Source organism: Capra hircus, chromosome 11 (assembly GCF_001704415.2).
Source record: "Capra hircus breed San Clemente chromosome 11, ASM170441v1, whole genome shotgun sequence".
NCBI lineage: Eukaryota > Metazoa > Chordata > Mammalia > Artiodactyla > Bovidae > Capra > Capra hircus.
In genome coordinates this window covers 27,678,674-27,699,235 of record NC_030818.1, presented here as the reverse complement: position 1 = coordinate 27,699,235, position 20,562 = coordinate 27,678,674, and the positions used below count along the sequence as shown (strand labels likewise).

Sequence of the window (20,562 nt, the reverse complement as noted above, 5' to 3'; positions counted from 1 at the left end):
GACGTCCCTGGTGCTCCAGTGGTTAAGACTCTGAGCTCCCAATGCAAGGGGCCTGGGTTCCACCCCTAGTCAGGGAACTAGATCCCACAGGCCCCAACTAAGACCTCGCATGTTACAACTAAAGATCCCATGTGCCAAAAAAATAATCAAACACCCCACATGCCAAATAAGTAAATTAATGAATAAATAAATAAAATGTATAATGGTATTGATATCAATACCTTCTGAACCAGGCCCTGGGCCTCCAAGACCAGTGCGTTTGGGAGACAATATACCTGCACATGTGCACTAAACAGCCTTCTCCAAAAAACCAAGAGACCCAGGTACTCATTCATCTGCCCCAGCCTCCGATTCATCATTTAACTTCCCTGGGTCTTTTCCTCAAATGTCAAATTAAGATGGAGAACATGTATTTACTACTCTACAAGTTTGCTGGGAGAATCAAGAGGAAAAGTACAGGTTTTTTAATAAATGTATTAACTGTATGCAGTGTCACACAAGACCCTACATTCCTGATCAAAAAGTATAAAACTGTCCTGTGCTGGCTGAAGCCAGTTCTAGAGAAACCCACCACGTGTCACAGGGCACAAACTGAGCTCTCTAACCTTGAACTCCAGATGGTTCAAAGTCATGAACCCTGATGCACCACAATCTAATACTGAACGCCATTTGCAGGGGTGTCAGGAGATGGGAACTCTTGGAGAACACAAGATATTTCGGTTCATCAGGTCACTTTTGCATCCTACATAGCTGTGAATCTTTGTTCACTGAGGAACCAGTAAAGCAGAATTTTCAGAAGCAGTCTATCCCATTCTTCAATAGTCACCACCTTTATGCAGTTTTGGAGGTGAGAAAGTTGGAAGCTTATTGAATAGAGAGAACCCTATCTTCTTTCCTTTTCATCTCCCTCTTATTGGTACTCATCACAAGCCTATTAAATCAGAAATTGTGTTCTTGACCAATGTTTCCCAATTTTTAAAGATTTTTTTACTAGGACCCACAGTAAGAATTGGGCTTCTCTGGTAGCTCAGTTGGTAAAGAACCCGCTCACAGTGCAGGAGACCTGGGTTCAATTCCTGGGTCGGGAAGATCCCCTGGAAAAGGGATAGGCTACTAACTCCAGCATTCTTGCTGGAGAATTCCATGGACAGAGGAGACTGGCAAGCTACAATCCGTTGGGTTGCAAAGAGTCAAACACAACTGAGCAACTTTCACAGCCTAACAGTAAGAATTAAGGTCATCATATAAATAAAACTCACATAAAACAGAAGCAGAGGTTTTCTAAAGTAATATTTACCTTTACTGCCTGTGATGCATTCTGATCAGTTTGATATTGTTCTATTTCCAACTCTAAAATCGCTGTTTGAGAGCCATCTAAGTGATCTCATGACCTCAATGGACAGGGCCTGACCCTTAGTTTGAAAAACTCAACAAGACAACAACATCAAGAGGTGTTATCCTCTTATCTCATGTCTTTTCCCATTAAAAACAAACAGATCTGAAAGGGTCAAATGATGCTCGCTTGCCTAAAATTCAAATCCCATCAGAGACAACCTATAGCAGTCTTAAGGATATGTGCACACCCATAGGGCTACCCCTTCAGCCATCAGAGACAAGCTATGATCTGGATCTCAAATAGTGTCAATGTAATGTATCCACATGACTGATAACTATCAATGGAGTCAATTGTACACATTACCTGGATTATACCTTGTAATATACATTTTTGCTTTTACAGATCCCACCTGCCAGGCTGCTCTCTAAAAAGAAGACTTCACTAATTTATACCTCTACCAAAAAGGTTAGGACAAGACCCAGTTTCCTTTCGCTCTGAAACATGTGATCAGTCTTTTCAAGTCGGCATTACTTCTCCCTTCCCTATTCCTGGGGGCAGGTGCCAAGACCTCTCTCTGGAGTCCCCACTGCACCCAGCACACACAGAGACAGAGCAGGGCAGTAAGTCACACACGTGGGGTTCGTGTGCTCTGCCTGGGCTCTGAATCTCTCCTAACGGGGAAGGGCTTTAAAATGCGCTCTCTCGACGCACCTAATTTATTCTCCAGGCACTCAGGAGGCCTTCTCAGTCTTAAAAACTGCTGCACATCTTACCCACACGGGTAAGTCACAACCACGTGACTCCACTTTGCTGATCCTTTCTGAATCACTGTCTTATCTGTCTTCCTCCCCTTTTCCCCTTAAAATAGTTGGTGCTATGGTTGTCTGTGCCCAGTCATAAGATAAGCAGTGATAAAGACAAAAATTTAAAGAGCCAAGAAGGGATAAGGAAGCAAAGAAAGAGAGACATGTTCTCTTGCTTGTGGGGATGGGCTTCCAAGATGCCCATTTCCTAGAAACAAAGCCAGCAGATCAATTTTAAATCTTCAGCGCCAACAACCTGAGAGTGAGGCAGACTGTTTGGCTCAGAAACTCAAATGCTGCTCACCACTCAGTGTTATCAGGGACTTGGGGAGATAAGACCCACTTTAGTCCCTGCCGGGGGACAACCTCTATCCTCAGTTATCCCATCTGGAAATTTCCCATGAACGGCCACAACCCTCCCCCAATCCCAAAGCGGCTCATCACTGCTTACACATATGTGACATGTTTCGCTTTTCAGAGGTAGAGTAAATGGCTCTTTCAACCCCACAAGGCAAGCAGAGCAATAAGACTATTCCTGTTTGACAGCAGAGGAAACTGAAGTTCAGAGAGGTTACATTTCTTCCCCAAGGTCACACAGCTCATTAGTGGTGGAGCTGAGTTGATAAAGGACAAATAAGCCACTGTGAATACAGCATTTTGTGAATGTATGCTGGTCTATAAATGCTTGAAAGCAGACGGCAAATACAAACTTGGCAAACCACTGTCATTTTCCTCGTCACCCATAACAATGAAAACTACCATCTATTTGAACATAACCCTCGTATAAAAAGCAACCCCACATAGAAGCCACCCTCTAACAAACAGAATCAAATCAGCTGGAATCTGACAACATCCTAAGTCCCAAGCCACATAATCTACAATGAATATTTTTTTAATAATAGAATTAGAATAACAATAGCTAACATTTTAAAGTGCTTATCATGTGACAAGCAATTTTCTAAGCACCTTCCATTCATTATATGACTTATTCCAAAAACACAATTAGATAGATATTACTGAGTTCATTTTATAGATGAAGCATCAAAGGCTCAGACAGGTTACCCAGTCTGTCAAAAGGTCTCACAGCTGGTTCAATGGTACAACCAGAATTAGAACCCACCTCCCTCTAATGCAAACCCTCGGCATTTAACCATGACACCACCTGCGTCAATGTGCAGTAGCTATGTTGCATCTTTCCCCCTTTTTCTTAAAGTCAATATATATATAAAATAATAGGGTAAACTTGGGGTTGGAGGTCAGAGGGGTTTTATGGGACTCTCCGTACTGCCTTTCCAATTTTTCTATAAACCTAAAACTGCTCCAGAGCTTCCCTGGTGGCTCAGTAGTAAAGAATCTGCCTGCCAAGCAGGAAACTTGAGTTCAATCCTTGGGTTGGGAAGATCTTCTGGAGAAGGAAATGGCAACCAACTCCAGTATTCTTGCCTGGAAAATCTCATGAACAGCGGAGCCTGGCAGGCTACAATCCATGGGGTCGCAAAAGAGTCAGACACAACTTAGTGACTAAACAACAACAACAAAACTGGCTAAAAAATAAAGTTTATTAATTTGTTAAATGCTGAACAAAAGTAAAAAATAAAAGTCTTCCCAATGTATCAGCACCCTCTCTTGCTTTTTTCTTTTTTAAAGCACATACAGATGTGTGTGTGTGATTCTTTAAATATTACATTCCTTTCTGTCACAGGAGGAAAGAGAATACTCCAGAACAAGTATCTAAAGAGCATCTATTTTTTTAGGTAAATCTTATTGTATTTAATGTTAAAATGTTCCAACCCAGCAAGTATCTATTATATTCAAGGCAACATGCCAAGCATTAACACAAAATGGCATTTTTTCCTCTCCTCTGGGACCTTTGCTACCTCTGTAAGAGAACATAGGGAGTATGGGATCGTCAACACTAGACAGCAATACTTGTAACTGAGGGGCACAAGTGGAAAATGTTACCAGGATTCCAAAGGCCAAAAGGTAGCCTGGAGAGTTCTAGAAACAATGGCCCAAAAAGGACAAGACTTGGCTGGGTGGAGACTAACCAAAGAAGATGGACTTGGGGGATCAAAGCACCATGAAACATCGGGCATGAAGGACAGAAACAAGCCCTCGTGGAGGCAGTTCCCAGCACAGAGGATGTGGGATCCATTAAATGGGGCAGAGAGAGGGAGGGAACCATGCAGGGTTTTTAAAGTCTGGCAGGATAATGGGGCTGGACTCTATCCTATAAGCTGCTGGGGTGGAGGGAGACTGTTCTTGGTTCTAAGCACCCAGAAAGGGGATTTAGTACCACTGTACAACTCCCACACAAATCCTCTGGATTCCAGAGATCCAGACTAATAAAGATACAAAACCAATTCTAACGCTATCATCATGAGTTAGTACTCAGGCACCTGGAACTTAAAAGCTATCGTCTTCTCTAAGATGAAAAATAATATTAATGCTTTTCATAAACTAGGAAACTAAAGGTTGAGGCTGTTAAGTGAATTTTCACAAAGTCACAAAGCCACAAAAATTACCTCCTGCTCCTGGGTGAAGTCTAGAGAAAAACTTGAAGGAAGGAAAGAACTTCTCTGACTAAGGAGAAGAAAAAGGAAGTTTCTGAAAACTTATCCATAAAGAAGGGAAGATGAGCTATCTGCCTCATTTATTTCTGTTACTTCAATGTAAGTTATATAAAATGAAATCTGAGCTTAAAGACCAGGGTCTTAGAAAATTAACAAGTCAATGTTCCTTACAAGTATATAAGTATATATACAATCTTTTCAAAAGACTGGCTATTCTTCAACTCTTGGTAAGTAAGTAAGCAAAAGTCACTCAGTCATGTCTGACTCTTTGAGACTCCATGGACTATGCAGTCCAAAGAATTCTCCAGGTCAGAATATTGGAGTGGGTAGCCGTTCCCTTCTCCAGGGGATCTTCCCAACCCAGGGATTAAACCTAGGTCTCCCGCATTGTAGGCAGATTCTTTACCAGCTGAGCCACCAGGGAAGCCCAAGAATACTGGAATGGGTAGCCTATCCCTTTCTCCACCGGATATTCCTGACCCAGGAATTGAACCAGGGTCTCCTGCATTGCAGGTGGATTCTTTACTAGCTGAGTTACCAGGGAAGCCCAGCAACTCCAATGTCTGGATCAAAAGCAAAGTCCTACTCTCTAAGTGGAGTAGCTTTGGGTGCTGCCTATAAGCTGGGACAACAGAGCAGTTGGTGTGCACTGCATTGAAGGCTGGGCTTACAGAAGAGACACGCAGTAGGGCAATGAAGGCAGCTGCCTTGGCCCAGAGAAAGGGGGGTACACCTGAAAGTGAAAGTCATGTCGGATTCTTTGCGACCCCATGGACTGTATAGTGCGTGGAATTCTCCAGGACAGAACACTGGAGTAGGTGGCCTTTCCTTTCTCCAAGGGATCTTCCCAACCCAGGGATCGAACCCAGGTCTCCTGCATTGAAGGTGGATTCTTTACCAACTGAGCTATGAGATGAGCCCTGGACCACAGCAAATCTGGCTGTTAAAAAACCTTCAAGACTCAGTTACTACATTAGGCTCACAACCTAAAGCAGGTGATGTTCAGATCAAAATGCAGTGCTGTCTCTGCTTTTTAAAAAGGTAAGAGAGGGACTTCTCTGGTAGTCCAATGGCTAAGACTCTGCCCTTCCAATGCAGGGATGGGGGTTCGATCCCTGGTTGAGGAACTAAAATCCCACATGCTGTGTGGCATGCCAAAAAAAACAAAAAGACAAGAGGGAGCAATGTGTTGGGAAGGTCCATCCATCAGGACCAAAGAGAGTCCAAGGGCAGGTCATCTACGTTCCTGCACCTCCCACCCCAAAGGGGTCGCCTAAAGAAGGGCCAAGAGTGGGGTTCTAGTTCTGCACACATGGAATTAGCAAACCTCAAATTCCTGTTGCTAGTTCATTTCAGAGAGGGAGGGAAGTAAGGATTGAAAAAAGGTTTTGCTTAAGACTCCTTAGTTGAGTATTCCTGAACAAAATCTTAGGACAGAAGCATAATTTTACCTGTATCTGGTAATAAATATTCATTGCAGATATTTACGAATAATAATTAACTATTATGTTTTTAAATTTGCTAGAAGTTGGGCACTTTTATTGGTTTGGCCAACAAGTTCAGTCAGGTTTTTCCGTAAGATCTTATGGAAAAAGCTGAACTTATCGGCCAACCTACTATATTGCTCATCTAATATTACAATAACTCTACAAGATAGTTGTTATTTCCCTTTTATAGATAATGAGACTGGTACAGAGAGGTTAAATAATTTGCCCAATAGCATGCAGCCAAAACTGATTAAACGAGAATTCAGTCTAGGATGGACTGACTCCAAATACTACACTAGTTTTTAACGTTCATGAATTTGGACAAGCCACTACTCAATTACACGAGGGATGCTACAAAGCTATTCTTCATCTCTATTAAGTCTATCAAGAAACAAACAATAGAAAATTAACTGGAAATATGGCATAAGAGATTGAGGTTAGGCCTCTGGATAGATTTCCTTGATAATAAACAGTTCAATACATCATGAGTGATTTTGTCAACACTTTGCTCTGAGCAAAATTCCTGAAACATAGAAAGAATTCAACATATATTAATATTTATTGAATGGCTGCCTGGCTAGTTGGCTGGCGGGCTAGATGGATGGATAGATTAATGAATGAATACCAGGTTCTACGCACTGTTCCCTTTCTTTGGCTATCTTATTATTTGAGTTTTGTGTGTATATTTTTTAGTGAAGCAATTATTTTTGGATTGCATTCTTACTTTAATCTCACTAACTTCCTGAATTCCCTCATAACCCAAAATGCTAGAAATGGCCTAACATTCTTTAGGCTCTTCTTTCAACTTAGACAGACTCCCTTGTCCATCTATTCGGATTCCATTTTCTACGAGGACTAGATCCAAATCTTGCCAAGAAACCCCTGCCATTTATTACAATCAACAGTGATTCCCTGTCTCCTTCAAAGTCCCACAGTTCAACTTCACTGTTTCATAAAAGGGTATTACTTTTGAATCCCCAAATGACCCACGTGAAGAAAGTCCACTCCTTCTTTTTTCTAACTATAATGCTTTCCAAATTTGTCCACAAAACACTAGTCCTATGGTGCTAATAAATTTTGACCAATAAGAGCATTCTATGACAAAATAATTTGGGGAATAGGTGGTTATATACAGAGTTATATATCCATGTATATTTGACTCTGTAACATTTCCCGAATTCTTTGATCACAGCAACCTGAAAACATTACAAGATTCCAATGTTTTGAAAAACACGCTAGCAAATACTGGCCGATCACATGCTCCATCCTTGCCGGCTGATTGATGATTCTATTAGCTTCCCAAAATGGTCTAAAGGCTCATCAGTCTGGAAGGTAGAGAGATGGATTCATAGACCCTGCATTCTATAAATTCTGCTTGCTTTATTTGTTTACAGAATATCTTTCAAATGGCTCAAGGATACAGAGAGAGGGCTCCATTTTAAAAATATTAATAAATGTATTTTTGTGGGCCTTGAACACTAGGCAAAGAAGTGAGCTTTCAAAATACATTTGTGCTTTTGATCACAACAACAAAGAAAGATGAGAAGGGGAAAAATCAGACACTGACAGTTTCTCAGAGAAGATGAGAGTTAGCTTCATGGAAAACAATAAAGATAAAATAGTATCCTGCACTAGCTGAACATAGTCAAAGCCCCAGATGCAGAAAGCCAAGTCAGGACCATTGTTTACAGAGGCCTTACAAAGTCTCCAGCCTACACTCTCCTGCTCTCATACATAAGGAATCTAAGGCCCAATGCTACTGCGTAACAGAATTCACCTGACTCACCATTCATTGAATTTCTTGGGGAAAGAAAAAGGTGTTAGTCAATCCAACCCTGAACAGGTGAGGTTTAGGGCTCCCCAGACTCTGAAAGGCTTGTGAACAACTCTCCTTCTTAGTTGTAACTTTCCATACCAGTATATTTATGTTATTCTTTGATTGATATTGTATCTTCTACTAGACCATATACTCCATGAGATCAGGGATCAGCTTCAAAGTATTCAATGAATATTTGCTAACTGGCTGAAAGGACGACTGGAACAATGAAGGAGACTCCTCTTTGTCCACTGGTTAGAATCTTTTGTGAGTTCCACCATCTTTCTTTTCAGTACTGGACTGGAAGATGAGTTTCTAAGAGGTGCAGAATCTAAGTCAGTCTGATTAAAGAGTGCTCTCTATTTGAGACTCCAAACAGGCAGCCTTTTACTCAACCCACGGATGAGTGAGTACGTTAGCCTGCTTCTTCTGAGTGGCTCATATTCTGACTGGTGGGGGAGACACCTGCTAAAGATACTTACATCTGAAAGACAATGGGCACCAAGAGGTGCTCTCATCTGAAAAAAACAAACACATTTATTCAAGGTCATAAGCAAGCTCCAAGTCTATTTTTACCTCAATAATTAATCATAGGTGCACCCACAATGATTTTTTCAATTCTTCTTGAATCTGATTATATCCAGAACCTGGGATAGTAGCTCAATGAGTTTATTCCTTGTGGGCAAAGGAAGGTGACCTTTCAGTAGCTTCAAAACTACCTCTCTGAGACTTCAAGGTGAGGTTGACAGGACCCGGAGGGGAGACGAGGCACTCCCTAGGTCTTCTTTCCTGAACTTGGATCTGGTGACAGGCTTGTGACCCTCCTCCTCCTCCCAGGCAATAAATACTACAGAGATCAATCATACTCTGTCCGGAATTTCCATTCTGTTCAGAGGTCGGCAAAGTTCAAAGACAATAGCCTGTCCCTGTCCTCTCTGTTCTCTCAGCACAATGCAGACTTTTGCCCACTTTTCATGAGTTACTGCCAGAAAATTAGATTTCAAACAGGTGCAGCCTGCTGATTAGCATTATAATAGATTGTAATTACTTAACAAGCTTGTATATACCGGAGGGACTTGGAGAGAAACACAATGTTTTGCCAAATGTAGCTTTTATTTATGTAAAATACTGCAGGCCTGCTCCAGAGTTCTAAGTGAAGACTCTGGAAGCTTTGTCTGCGTGTGTTTCGATGAGCTCTGAGTTCAGGTGCGGGAATGTAAAATTTCACTTCTCATTGCTGCCAATTACAAAAGGTGTTGTCTCTAAAGCCCTTAGGAGAATTTGAACTTGATTTTAAACTCTGCAAAGGGAGAACAAGTGGGTCTTTTCTTTCTCCCCCTATCACAGCACTCTGCAGGGGTCCTCAGTACCCAGAGGGTACACAATTCCCTCCTTCAGAAACCTCAGACCATCATTTTGCTCTGTAATGGTTATTTGGCATTTGGAATCTTTATTTTTTTGTGACAGTTCCCACTTGTAAAAATGGTTTGACAAGGACCTACTGTATAGCACAAGAAATTTATTCCATATCTGATAATAACCTATAATGGAAAAGAATCTGGAAAAGAATATATAGAGAACTGAATAAATCTGCTGTACACCTGAAACTAATACAACACTGGAAATCAACTATACTTCAAATAAATAAATACTGCTTTGAGCTTTTACAATGTGTGTGTATATATATATATAGTAAATCATCATATTGTACACCCTAAAAGTATACAATTTTTATTTGTCAATTATGCTTTCCTGGTGGTTCAGATGGTAAAGAATCCGCCTGCAATGCGGGAGTCCTGAGTTGGGAAGATTCCCTGAAGAAGCGAATGGCAACCCATTCCAGTATTCTTGCCTAGAGAATCCCCATGGACAGAGGAGCCTGGCGGGCTACAGTCCATGGAGTCACAAAGATTCAGACACAACTGAGCAAAGTTCACACACACATACTTCAGTAGGCTGAGGAAAAAAATCAAAAAAGAAAAAAGAAACCTCACACCTGCTGGAGATGCTTCAGCTTGGTGCAAACTGCCTCATGGAAATAATACAGCATTCTCTCATAAAAACACCTTTCAGGATCCCATAGATTTTTATAGAATAAAATATCCCTTTCTTCTACCATTTCTTTACTTCTTTCAACCATACAGAAAGATTGATTAAGGAATTCACTCAACTGCTTATCCTACTGGTCTTCCCAACTAGATTTCCTGCTATTCAGAGTCAGGAATGACATTGTCCACTACTTTGTCTTCCCAAGCCCCCAGTGTCTACCACAGCACTAGACCACAGTCAATGCTAGGGGAATACACCTTTGTTTGATTAAAAGCTTTCTTTAATTCAACAATGTGCCAGGAATTGAGTACCAAGATCAGAGGAGTGAACAAAAACCTCTGCATTTATCTAACCTCTGTTCTTGTGTTCGAGATGATCAATGAGGATAGGCAAATATATACTCTATAAGACAGATAAGAGCTAAAAAGTAAAAATAGAGCAGGAAAAGAGCAGGTAAAGTGCCAAGGAGAAGGGTAAAATTTTAGATGAGATTGCCAGAAAAGGCCTTACTGAGAATGTACCAATAATATTTGAATAAACATTTAAACTATGAGTGTATCTGAGGAAGGAATATTCTAGAAAGATGGAATAGCAGGTGCAAAGAACACAGTAAGTGTAAGGGTACAAGTGGGTGAATATGACTGGGAGAGAACCGAACAGGTGAGGAATACCTGGTGACTGGGTCAGACAGGTTGTAATAGGAGGCCTGGCCGTGGTGGCCTTACTGATGGTGATAAGGACTTGGGTTTTTACCCTGAGAAGTCTGTGAGCAGAGTGACATGATCTGATAGAGTTGGGGTAGGGGACAGGAGTCAGTTAGAAGGCTGTTGAAACAATCTTGGTGCGAGACGGCTGGGACTTAGGCTAGAGCAGCATCAGCAGAGGTATGCAAAGATGATCAGACTTGAGACTTATTTTGAAGGCAGAGAAAACAGACACTGCTGAGGGATTGCATATGGCGTGGATGAGAATGCGAGGTGTCGGGAATGGCCTGGGTAATTGGAAGAGTGGAATTGCTATTTCTTGAGATGAGGAAAATTATGAAAGGCTTAAAATGGGGAGAGGAGACATCACATATACAATTTGGGGCATAATATACAGTTTGAAATGCCCTTTACACAATCAAATGGCCATAACAAGAAGGCAGTCACCTATATGAGTTCTGAATCTCAAGGGCAGATATGGGATGGAATTAGGAACTTAAGAGTCAACAGCAGTGGGAATGTATTTAAATTCATGAAACTAGATTATTCAGTACAGCAAAACCAAAACAGCAGCTCCCAAATATCCCTATTTCCAATTAATCATATGCTTCAATAAATACTTAACCTTTGACTCCAGCGGCCACAGTTCTAGACTTTCCAAAACAATTTCATTTCAAGTAATTCTATTATTAAATTTCCAAAAATCCAATTGTTAAGTATAACTAAGTTAACATTATTTTTAGACAATGTGAGACTTCTCATATAAGTACATTTTATATGTATATTTTTAGACCATGTGAGACTTCTCATATAAATACAAAGGGAAAAATACCTTTCACTGGACCATATGTTCTGATTTAAGATTCTAAAACTATGAACACATAAATACAATCCTTTAAATATTAATAAAACTGTTAGAATGTACAGTAGCCTGACCCCTTGCTAAGAACTTTACACAGATTCCCTTATGTCTCACAACAACCCTAAGAGGTAAGAACTATTATATTCCCATTGTACAAAGGAAGAAACAGATTTCAAGAGTGTAAGTCAGGTGCCCAAAGACATACAGCTAGTGAGTGATCCAGGCATCCTGCAATTAGAGCTCATGGATTCAGGGCAAGAGGCCTACTGAGGAGCTAGGGAGCTTAAGGGTCTCAAATATTCACTAAATCTGCTGCTGGTCAGACACAGAGAAAGAGGAACAAGACAGGCAGCCAAGGCCTGACAGCATATGAGGCCTGCGGCCCTTTAACTTCAGGGACCCACTGTCAGTGTTCTGTGGGAGCTCTGGGGCAAGAATTGCATTGCTAAATAACCAGTTACGTACCATGGGAAGCAATGTTTCCTTAGATGCTAAGTATTACAGGCTTTTCCCGGTGACTCCGTGGTAAAGACTCCACTTGCCAGTGCAGGAAATGGGTTCGATCCCTGGATGGGGAAGATCCCCTGGAGGAGGGGATAGCAACCCACTCCAGTATTCCTGCCTGGGAAATCCCATGGACAGAGAAGCCTGGCGGGCTGCAGTCCATGGGGTCAGAGTCAGACAAGATCAGCGACTAAACAACAACAACATAGGGGTCAGTAGGGAATCAGCAGGGAGATACCTGGAGCCCCAGGTGCTGGGAGAGTTCAAGGCAGAGGTGCCCACAAAGTGGGTGTGGACTCTTCCCAGTCCTTCCACACTGCTCTCCGGACAATCCCACCTCACCCTGTCTAAATGATAGGAGAGGTCTCAGAGATCCTCTGAAAGACTGCCTTACAAAATCCCTGAGGACAGAGACGGGCCTTTAAGCTGTTTATATCCACACGTGCTCAGGCCACCACTAGCACAGAGCTGAGTAATTTCCTAGGGTAATTTCAGCAGAACACGTGTACGTCCTCAGGCTCTGTCCAGGGTACAGCATCTGGGCCACTAGGACCCTCTCCTCGGCTTCTACATTGGAAGACTCTCCCCATGGTCTTCAGGGTCCAGGGGGTACCCCATCCCCCTGAATCCAACCTCTCCAAAAGGGGTATCAGCCTATCTCCCAGTGTCAGCAGGGTGGGATAACTTTTTTTTTTTTTTGCCACTTTATTTTTTCAATTGAAGGATAATTGCTTTACAGAATTTTGTGGTTTTCTGTCAAATATCAACAAGAGCCATGTCCCCTCCCACCCATCTCTCTTCCCATCCCACCCTTCTAGATTGTCACAGAGTCCCTGTTTGAGTTTCCTGAGTCATACAGCAAATTCCCATTGGCTATCTATTTTACATATGGTAAATTTCCATGCTATTCTCTCTATACATCTCACCCTCTCTCTACTCCCCTCAATTTTTAAAGATTCTTTTTCCATGTGAACCGTTTTTAACGGCCTTTACAGAATTTGCTACAATATCACTTCTGTTGTTTATGTTCTGGTATTCTGGCTATGAGGCATGTAAGATCTTAGCTCCCCAACCAGGGATCGAACCCACATCCCCTGCATTGGAAGCAGAAGTCTTACACACTGGACCACCATGGAAATTCCATGGGTGGGATAGTTTTGAGAGACCCTGTCAATGGGCTACTTTGGAAAAATGAAACAGAAACACTAGTGCCCCATTCCTTGCCAAATGAGACTCCCCGAATGAAAAACATTTTGGAGGCTATGAAAAACTGGCTTCCTTAGATCCTGTATAATATTCAGCTCAATAAAGACCCCTCTCTAGGGCCTACCCATGGTAGGTTTAGGGGGACTAACAACAATAGCCGCAGCTGTTAAACATTCACAGAGCCCTTGGCTGATGTGCTTTACCTGTTCCTTCCATCCTCAGGACAAGCCCGTTGCATTATAGGTGGGGACTTGTACCACGGCCCACTTCTTACAGAGGCAGAAACAGAAACACAGGTTAAATGGCTCCCTAAAGGTCTCACAAGTGGCTGGTGATAGAAATTCAAGCCCAAGCAGCCGGGCTCCAGAGCTCTGCCCTCAGGTGCCCCACCAAACCACCTGTCAGAATATGGCTTTCTGTCATTGCCACTGTGATGAGGGCCTCTTCCGCAGCATGAAGCCTGGGAGCGACACCAGCAAAGATGACTTCAGAGCCTGGGGACAGGGAGGAGAGAACTGAGCAAAGGCTATAGCGAGCAGACTCCAGAGTGTGACAGGACCAGACAGTTGTAACCCACACGCTCTACCCACGCTCTCTGCCATCCTCCTGCTCCCCTAGCACCCCACCATCTGTCCTAAATGCGAGTGCTGCTCCAACCAGCATCCATTCAGGAATCCCAATGCTTCTAGTTTACCCAATCCTGCTTACAAATCTTGCTTTACCCAGGTGGGCCAGGCAAGAATACTGGAGTGGGTTGCTGTTTCCCTCTCCAGGGGATCTCCCCAATGCAGGACTCAAACCTGGATCTCCTTCATTGCAGGCAGATTCTTTACCAACTGAGCTACTAGGAATTATAAAAGTCTATTCATGGGCGAAGAAGAGGGGGGTACAAACTGAGAGTAGCACTGACATGTATACACTTCCATATGTAAAAGAGAGAACTGCTGTATGGGCACAGGGACCTCAAGCTGGCGTGGTAAAACAGCTTAGAGGGGTGGGGAGGAGGTTCAAGGGGGAGGCGACATATGTGTACTTGCGGCTGATTCACGTGGTTGTATGGCAGAAGTCAATACAATATCGCAAAACAATTGTCCTCCGATTACAAATAAACTTTAGAAAATTAGACGAATGTAAAAAACAAATCTATTCAAAAATCTCAGGACATTTCTATGCACAAAATATTGGTATATTCATTATCTGGAGCCTTTCCCTGCCTGCAATTTCTATTCTAGTTCAGTGTTTCTCAAGGCATGGGCTGGTCAGAATCTCCAGAACAGCTTGTTATAAATGAGTATTCTGTCCTAAACAACAGAATGAAAAGTTCTGAAAGTGGGGCAGGAGGACCCGTATTTTTAATGACCCCACCCAGTGACTCTTGCCCACCAAAGTCTGAGGAGAGTTATCACCTCTAACAGTTTCGGGGAAGTGAGCTATAGCAATTGTGTTTCATGGGATTCTGCTTCAAGTATAGGTGAAATCTTCCCATCTCTATGTAATGAGCTTTCTCTAAAGCAACCCCTTTTCTCACCATAACAGGTATGCCTCTCATTGTCTGGAGAATGACAACCTCAGTTTGGTTTTAAACATTCTAGAATCCACCTCAATTTTCTAAACTTTATCCCACGGTTTCCAAAGGGTGGAATCATTAGCCCCCATGGCACTAATGATTTTAAGAGGCACCTGAGGTAAGCTTTTCATTTTTATTTTAGAGACAAACGTTTAGTTTAATGTCAATACCAAAAAACTGTAACTACCATATCCAAACCCGTGATTTCACAAATACTGAGGCTTAAGTGGGAAATCAAAGAGTTACTGTTTTAAAATATTAAGTAAATCCATCACAGCACTGGCAGTACTCAGATAAAAGTCTTAAATTTGGGGCGCCTCGCCTTGTCTGGTCGTTTCCTGACAGGCGCCCTCAGTTTCAGCCACGCATTTCTGACCCAGGTACGCTCCGTCTTTACTCCAGCATGTCCGCACCCATGGAACACTGTCTTCTCCCATAAATACCTCTTTAAATGTTACCCATCGTTTCACGCCCAATTCAAGCCTCCTTCCAGGAACCTCTAGATTCTTCCAGCCATCCCAGCATACTCCCTTCTTGAACTCCTGTAACATACTTAAGGTACCACTCATTTAGAGCCTAATTGCTACTTAAGTGTCTATGAGTATCTATTCAGTGTTATTTCCCTAGTGAAATGAAGCCTCCTGAGAGTAACCCATGGTCTCTTTCACTCCTGGATTACCCAAAGAGCTAAATGTTCCTGGTTGGATCTGAGTGCAAAATAGGAACTCAGTGGATACCTGGGAATTCATCACGCAGCTGAATGAAATGTTCCACAACGATGAGAAAGGTGGCTGTTGCATGCCCTCTGGATCTCCTTACTCCAGGCCAGATTTCTCAGCCACACCTCTTCATTACTGCCAGGTGAAGAGAGCAGAGGCTGAAGCCCAGGAAATTCTACCCAAAGGTGTGATTCCGTGTGTGTCCCCTGGCTGACAGGGATGGGAAAGGTGGCCTTAGCCATCCCAGGTGCAACCTGTCTGCTTCCGCGGTCAGGTCACGTCTGCCGCTGCATCCTCACCCTCAGCTGGAAGAACCAGTGTGGCCAGATCATCCTCGTGAAAACAACCCCAGACAACAGAACCAGTTCCACTACTGGATTCATCCATCCTGTGACTCTGGCCTTTCAGTATCTCAAGTTTTTTAATCTACCAACACCTAATTCACACTTGCTACAAGGCAAAAGAGATGCTGATTCTGAAAGCACTTTAAATTATCATGTACAATAAAAACATCGGGGACACAGCACATGAATCTGCAGGAAGACTTAGAGAGACCAGAGGACCTAGTTCTCCACTGAGCAAGCTGCGAGCAATAGGAGCTGTGGTCCCTCCTTCCAACCCTGCCCCTTCTGCTTGTCCTGTGACCTCAGGAACCCACTTAGCTGCTCTGGGACTCAGCATCCTTGGCTGTGAAAACTGCCTATCACTGGATGATCTGGTCTAGGGCCAAGTCCAATGTGAATCTGAATATCTTAGAGAGTGACAGACAAACAAGACTAGTGTCCAGTTCACACCTCACTGGACATGCTCCAAAGTGAGGATCATGTGCCAGTGTACCCAGGATTTGGGTGGGCCCCGGCAAAGCATCATCAGAGACACTCAGACACCTTTCCCTTCAACTAGCATCTGTTTTGTGGAGAAAAGCAGATAGCTGTTCATAGCTGTTCACCCTACCTGCTCTCCGCCTCACTGTCCAACTCCATCGAATACACAGCAAAAAGCCTCATTTCCTCACTACCATAATCATATTTTTTTCTTCCCCTTCCTGTCCTAAAACAACAACTTGAAAACCACAGGTTTTGCTGTTAAGATCTGGCTTTGAAATTAGTTATCCCTTCAGCTCCCCTTCTGAGATGCACCACTTTCATGAGTGAAAGGACTGAAGGCCGGTGGACAGGAAATGGGAAATGAGTGGGAACTCCGGTGGTGGGAGGGGAGCAGTGGCCAGGGCCATTGGTGAACTGGAATGGAAAGGAATGACACTGTGTTCTTTGGGATTCCATAAAGGTTTGCCTGCTTCCCAAAGTGTAAGCCACAAATCTCCCACGGTTGTACTTGGTGTGGTTTGTTGGAGCTTCCTTGTAAGCCCTGTAACCATGGTTTCGGGCAGACTACATCACAGCCAGGAGCATGAAGGGAAGACGAAAAGCTTTTTCCTATTTTCCCCTAAAATTCCATCTCCTTAAAAAAAGTGTGTGTATATATACATATGTGTGGGTAGGTACATATATATGTATGTATGTATGTACGCATTTATATGTAAGGTGATATGCCAAGGTGATTCATGTGCAACCTTCGACCATAGGACACCATGAAGTTATTTGTTTTCAATAATTAAACATCTCTCCACGAGGATCAGGTATTCTCTGTGTAGACCAAAGAACCCTAAAACCATATACACCCAGAGTCACATCTGCTCTCCCTGGAAACATGTAACAAATACAAAAATAAAGAAAACCATTTCCTAATTTAACACCTTCCCTCTAAAACAGAGCTAAAACAAGGTTGCTTCTCCCTGCGTCTCTGAGTGCCAAGGTTGAATGCATTTGGTTTAGAGTGTGTGCAGAAGGCCTATTACCAAGTCCCTAATATTTTGACAGTACAATCAATTAACTTGGTCTCAAAAATAGTATCTCATTGCACAGTGTCTTGAAAATCAAAACAGGGAAACATGTAACTTTAAGTCGGATTCAAAGCACTGACTGCCAATTAATCACAAGCAGAACCGTTTGTAGAATACAGCGCTAGTTCCGGATGGATGGACAATGCATTGGGCAAAACTAGCTCGGCCCATGTTTCTGGGACCCTGGAGGGGACTAGAGGAGAAGAAATTTTTCTCCCCGCGTGTCAGAAGATGAGCTAACTGCCAGACAACAGAATAGAAATGAGCCAGCTTCATCCCGGAGGGAAAAATGAAACAGCTCCTCACTCGGCTACTCAGGACAAAGCCAGGACGTGCAAGAAGCCTTCAGTGTAGGGTTCCACGTGCCTCTCCAAGGACCGAGGAACCCACCCACACACAACCAGCCCACCACGCGCCTGGCGGAAGGAGCCGGATTCTCCGCCAACCTTCAGCACCGGCAGTTTGGGGTTCCCAGCTTTCGAGGTCCCTGTAGCGCCCGCTGTCTGGACAGGGCAGAGGACCTTACCCTCTTCCCAAGACTCATCTTCCATGCCCCAGTGGCTACTTCTCCCCAACTACTAAGTGGAATGTGCTTCCCCAAGGTAATTGAGACACACACACAGCCGCCAAATGGCACTAAACCCCGGAGCCCCAAGACCAAAGCCAAGGTCGTGAGTTCTGCCCCTGGAACCCGAAAGCCTAGTTGCTGGACAGGAGGCGCCCAACTCACCCAGTCCTCGAAGTGACGGCTCCCGTTCTGCAGCAGCTCCTCAAACTGGATGGTGCAGTTGGCCACGAAGTCATCGTAGCCGATGGGGGCATCGTGGAAGACAGCCAACTCGATCTTGCGCCCGTTGCACACATCAGTGACGAACTCGTCGTGCCAGGCCGGGCTGTTGGTCTTCTGCTTGGTGGCCGTTTGGCCGATGCGCGAGTCGTCCACGTTGAGGGCGATGTAGGGGTCGAGAAGGAAAGTCTGCGGCCGGGGTCCCACTGCATGGCGCAGCGACCAGGCTGTGGGCTTCAAGCTCACGGCCTCGCAGATTTTGATCTTAAGAAGGCCATTGAACACTACCATGGTCGGGGCGGGGAGTGGGGGCCGGGGTCACTCCGTCCGCCCAGAGGGCAGGAACGAAGAACCGACGCCGCGGCGCTCCGAGCACGGGACTCTTGGGTCCCCTCTCGCCCCACCCCACACTCTCCCTACACCTTGTAGCGTTGCGCCCTGGCGCGGGCGATTCTCAGCCAGTGCATGTATTTCCTCGCCGGGTTCCTAACGGAAAACAGGGAGGGGGGAGAGCTGGGGGACGTCCGTGTTTGGAGAAGTCTCTCCCCCCCACCACCACCAGCAGCACCTCCAGAAGAGGAGACGAGCTGTCGGCTCCGCTGCAAAAGCCGCGGGGGCTGTCTCGTCGCCTCGCTGGCTCTCGGGGTCGGGGCTGCGGGGAAGTGGGCGCCGCGCCGGGCGCTTACCTACCTTTCCGAAACATAATCCCCGGGAAATTTCGACTCCAGGAGGGGGAGGGGGCGGTGAGACGGGGCGGGGACCAGAACGGGGGCGCAGATTTCCACCCGGATCCTCTTCGCACACCCAGCGCCTGCCTCTGACCGCGCGGGGCGGGGGATGGACCCAGGGATGTGCAGTCTACCCGGAGGGATGCATGTCCAGAGGAAATGGTCCTCCTCGGAGCCAAATTTAAAAAAAAAAAAAAAAATCCACAAGCCACACGGCCAGCCCGGCCGCCTCCTCCTGGGCGAAGCCGCGCCGCGCCGCAGTCGGCGATCGGGAGGCGCCAGGATTCGGGAATCTCACATCCGCGCGGGCTCGAGAGTCGGGGTGGCCGCGGCTCCGGCTGGGGCGCAGGCCGGCACCGGGCGGTGCGCAGCGCGGCGGGGCCGGGACTGCGACTCGGCGCGGCCCCACCTCCCGGGCGCCGGCGCCCGCCCGCCGCGCTCCCCGCGTCCCGGCTTTCAGCTGCCGCTCGTTCGCTGCCCGCCCGCTCTCCCCCTCGGTCTCTTCTCCCTCCGTCGGTGTGCGAGCGAGTCTCCCTCCCTCTAATGCAGGAAATGCGCAAAAGACGTCAGTGTGTATGTGTGTGTGTGTGTGTGTGTGAGTGTGTGTGTGTGCACGCGCGCGCGCGCGCGCGCCCTGGTGTTTGGGGAAATAGAAAGTTTTGCCGGTTGGGGGAGCAATACGGGAAAAGTGAGCCCAGCAGAGGACTGTCGAGAACTGGCGAGGCTTTCGGGGTCGCGGCGGCCGGCGGGGGAGCGGGACTGGGACCCCGCGCGGGACCCGAGGGAGTGGCGGCCTTGGGGGCAGGGGGATGCGAGCCCGCTGGCTGTGGATACCTGGTCTGTGGTCTCCCGCAGGAGACTAGAGGGCCACGCATCTTTCCAGGCTCTGCGGCCAGCACTTTTACAGCCGGGGGTGGAGAGGTGGCAGGGGTCGCGCTGCTGCAGAGGACTCGAGACCCTCCCTCGGCCCCACCCCTACTCTGACCATGGCTGGCCAGGGCAGCCTGCGGAGTATTGGTCGGTCTGTCTGTCATTCTGTCCGGAGACGCTCCGCTCCGCGGTGGTGGGGGAAGGGGGGAAGGGAGGGGCGTCCAAGGCTCTGTGTGAGTTTTAAAACACTACTCTTTCTTCCCTTTCTTTGGGGGCACTCTCCCTTTTGGGGGTCTGTCCCAAATTTCTCGGGCTGCTAGAACTTGTTGGCAAGCGAAAGCTTAGTAACACCCCGGCTCGGTTCGTGTGTTTGTTTATATTTTACAAAGTGACTTCATATTTACTCTAGACCTAGCCTGTGCCCTTTGCGGGGGACAGGGTTCTGATCAGCGCGCTGACAGCGGCCGTCCCAGCTGCGCGAAAACGGGGCGCGTCCTCCGGCGGGGACTGGGGGTTGTGGGCTGTGTCCGTGTTAATTTCCTCCGTAACCTTTAAACTCTTGCTGGAAGCCGCGGCAGCCGCTGATCACGTGAGGCGGGCCCTGGGCTGCTGGGGAAGAATTTCCTCCGCGGGGAGCCGGGGACGGAG

General features: G+C 45.6%; 1 protein-coding gene across 2 annotated transcripts in view; it reads right to left on the bottom strand.

The window, feature by feature from the left end:
* Nucleotides 1-19,616, bottom strand: part of PRKCE (protein kinase C epsilon) — a 546,886-nt gene extending 527,270 nt beyond the window's left edge. For both annotated transcript variants that reach the window (XM_018055186.1, XM_018055187.1), the window contains exons 1-2: nucleotides 19,007-19,616; nucleotides 18,260-18,802 (exon numbers count right to left, since the gene is read on the bottom strand). In XM_018055186.1, the coding sequence (XP_017910675.1) occupies nucleotides 18,260-18,607 (348 nt within the window). In that variant the 5' untranslated portion in view covers nucleotides 18,608-18,802; nucleotides 19,007-19,616. The remainder of the gene's footprint in view (nucleotides 1-18,259; nucleotides 18,803-19,006) is intronic.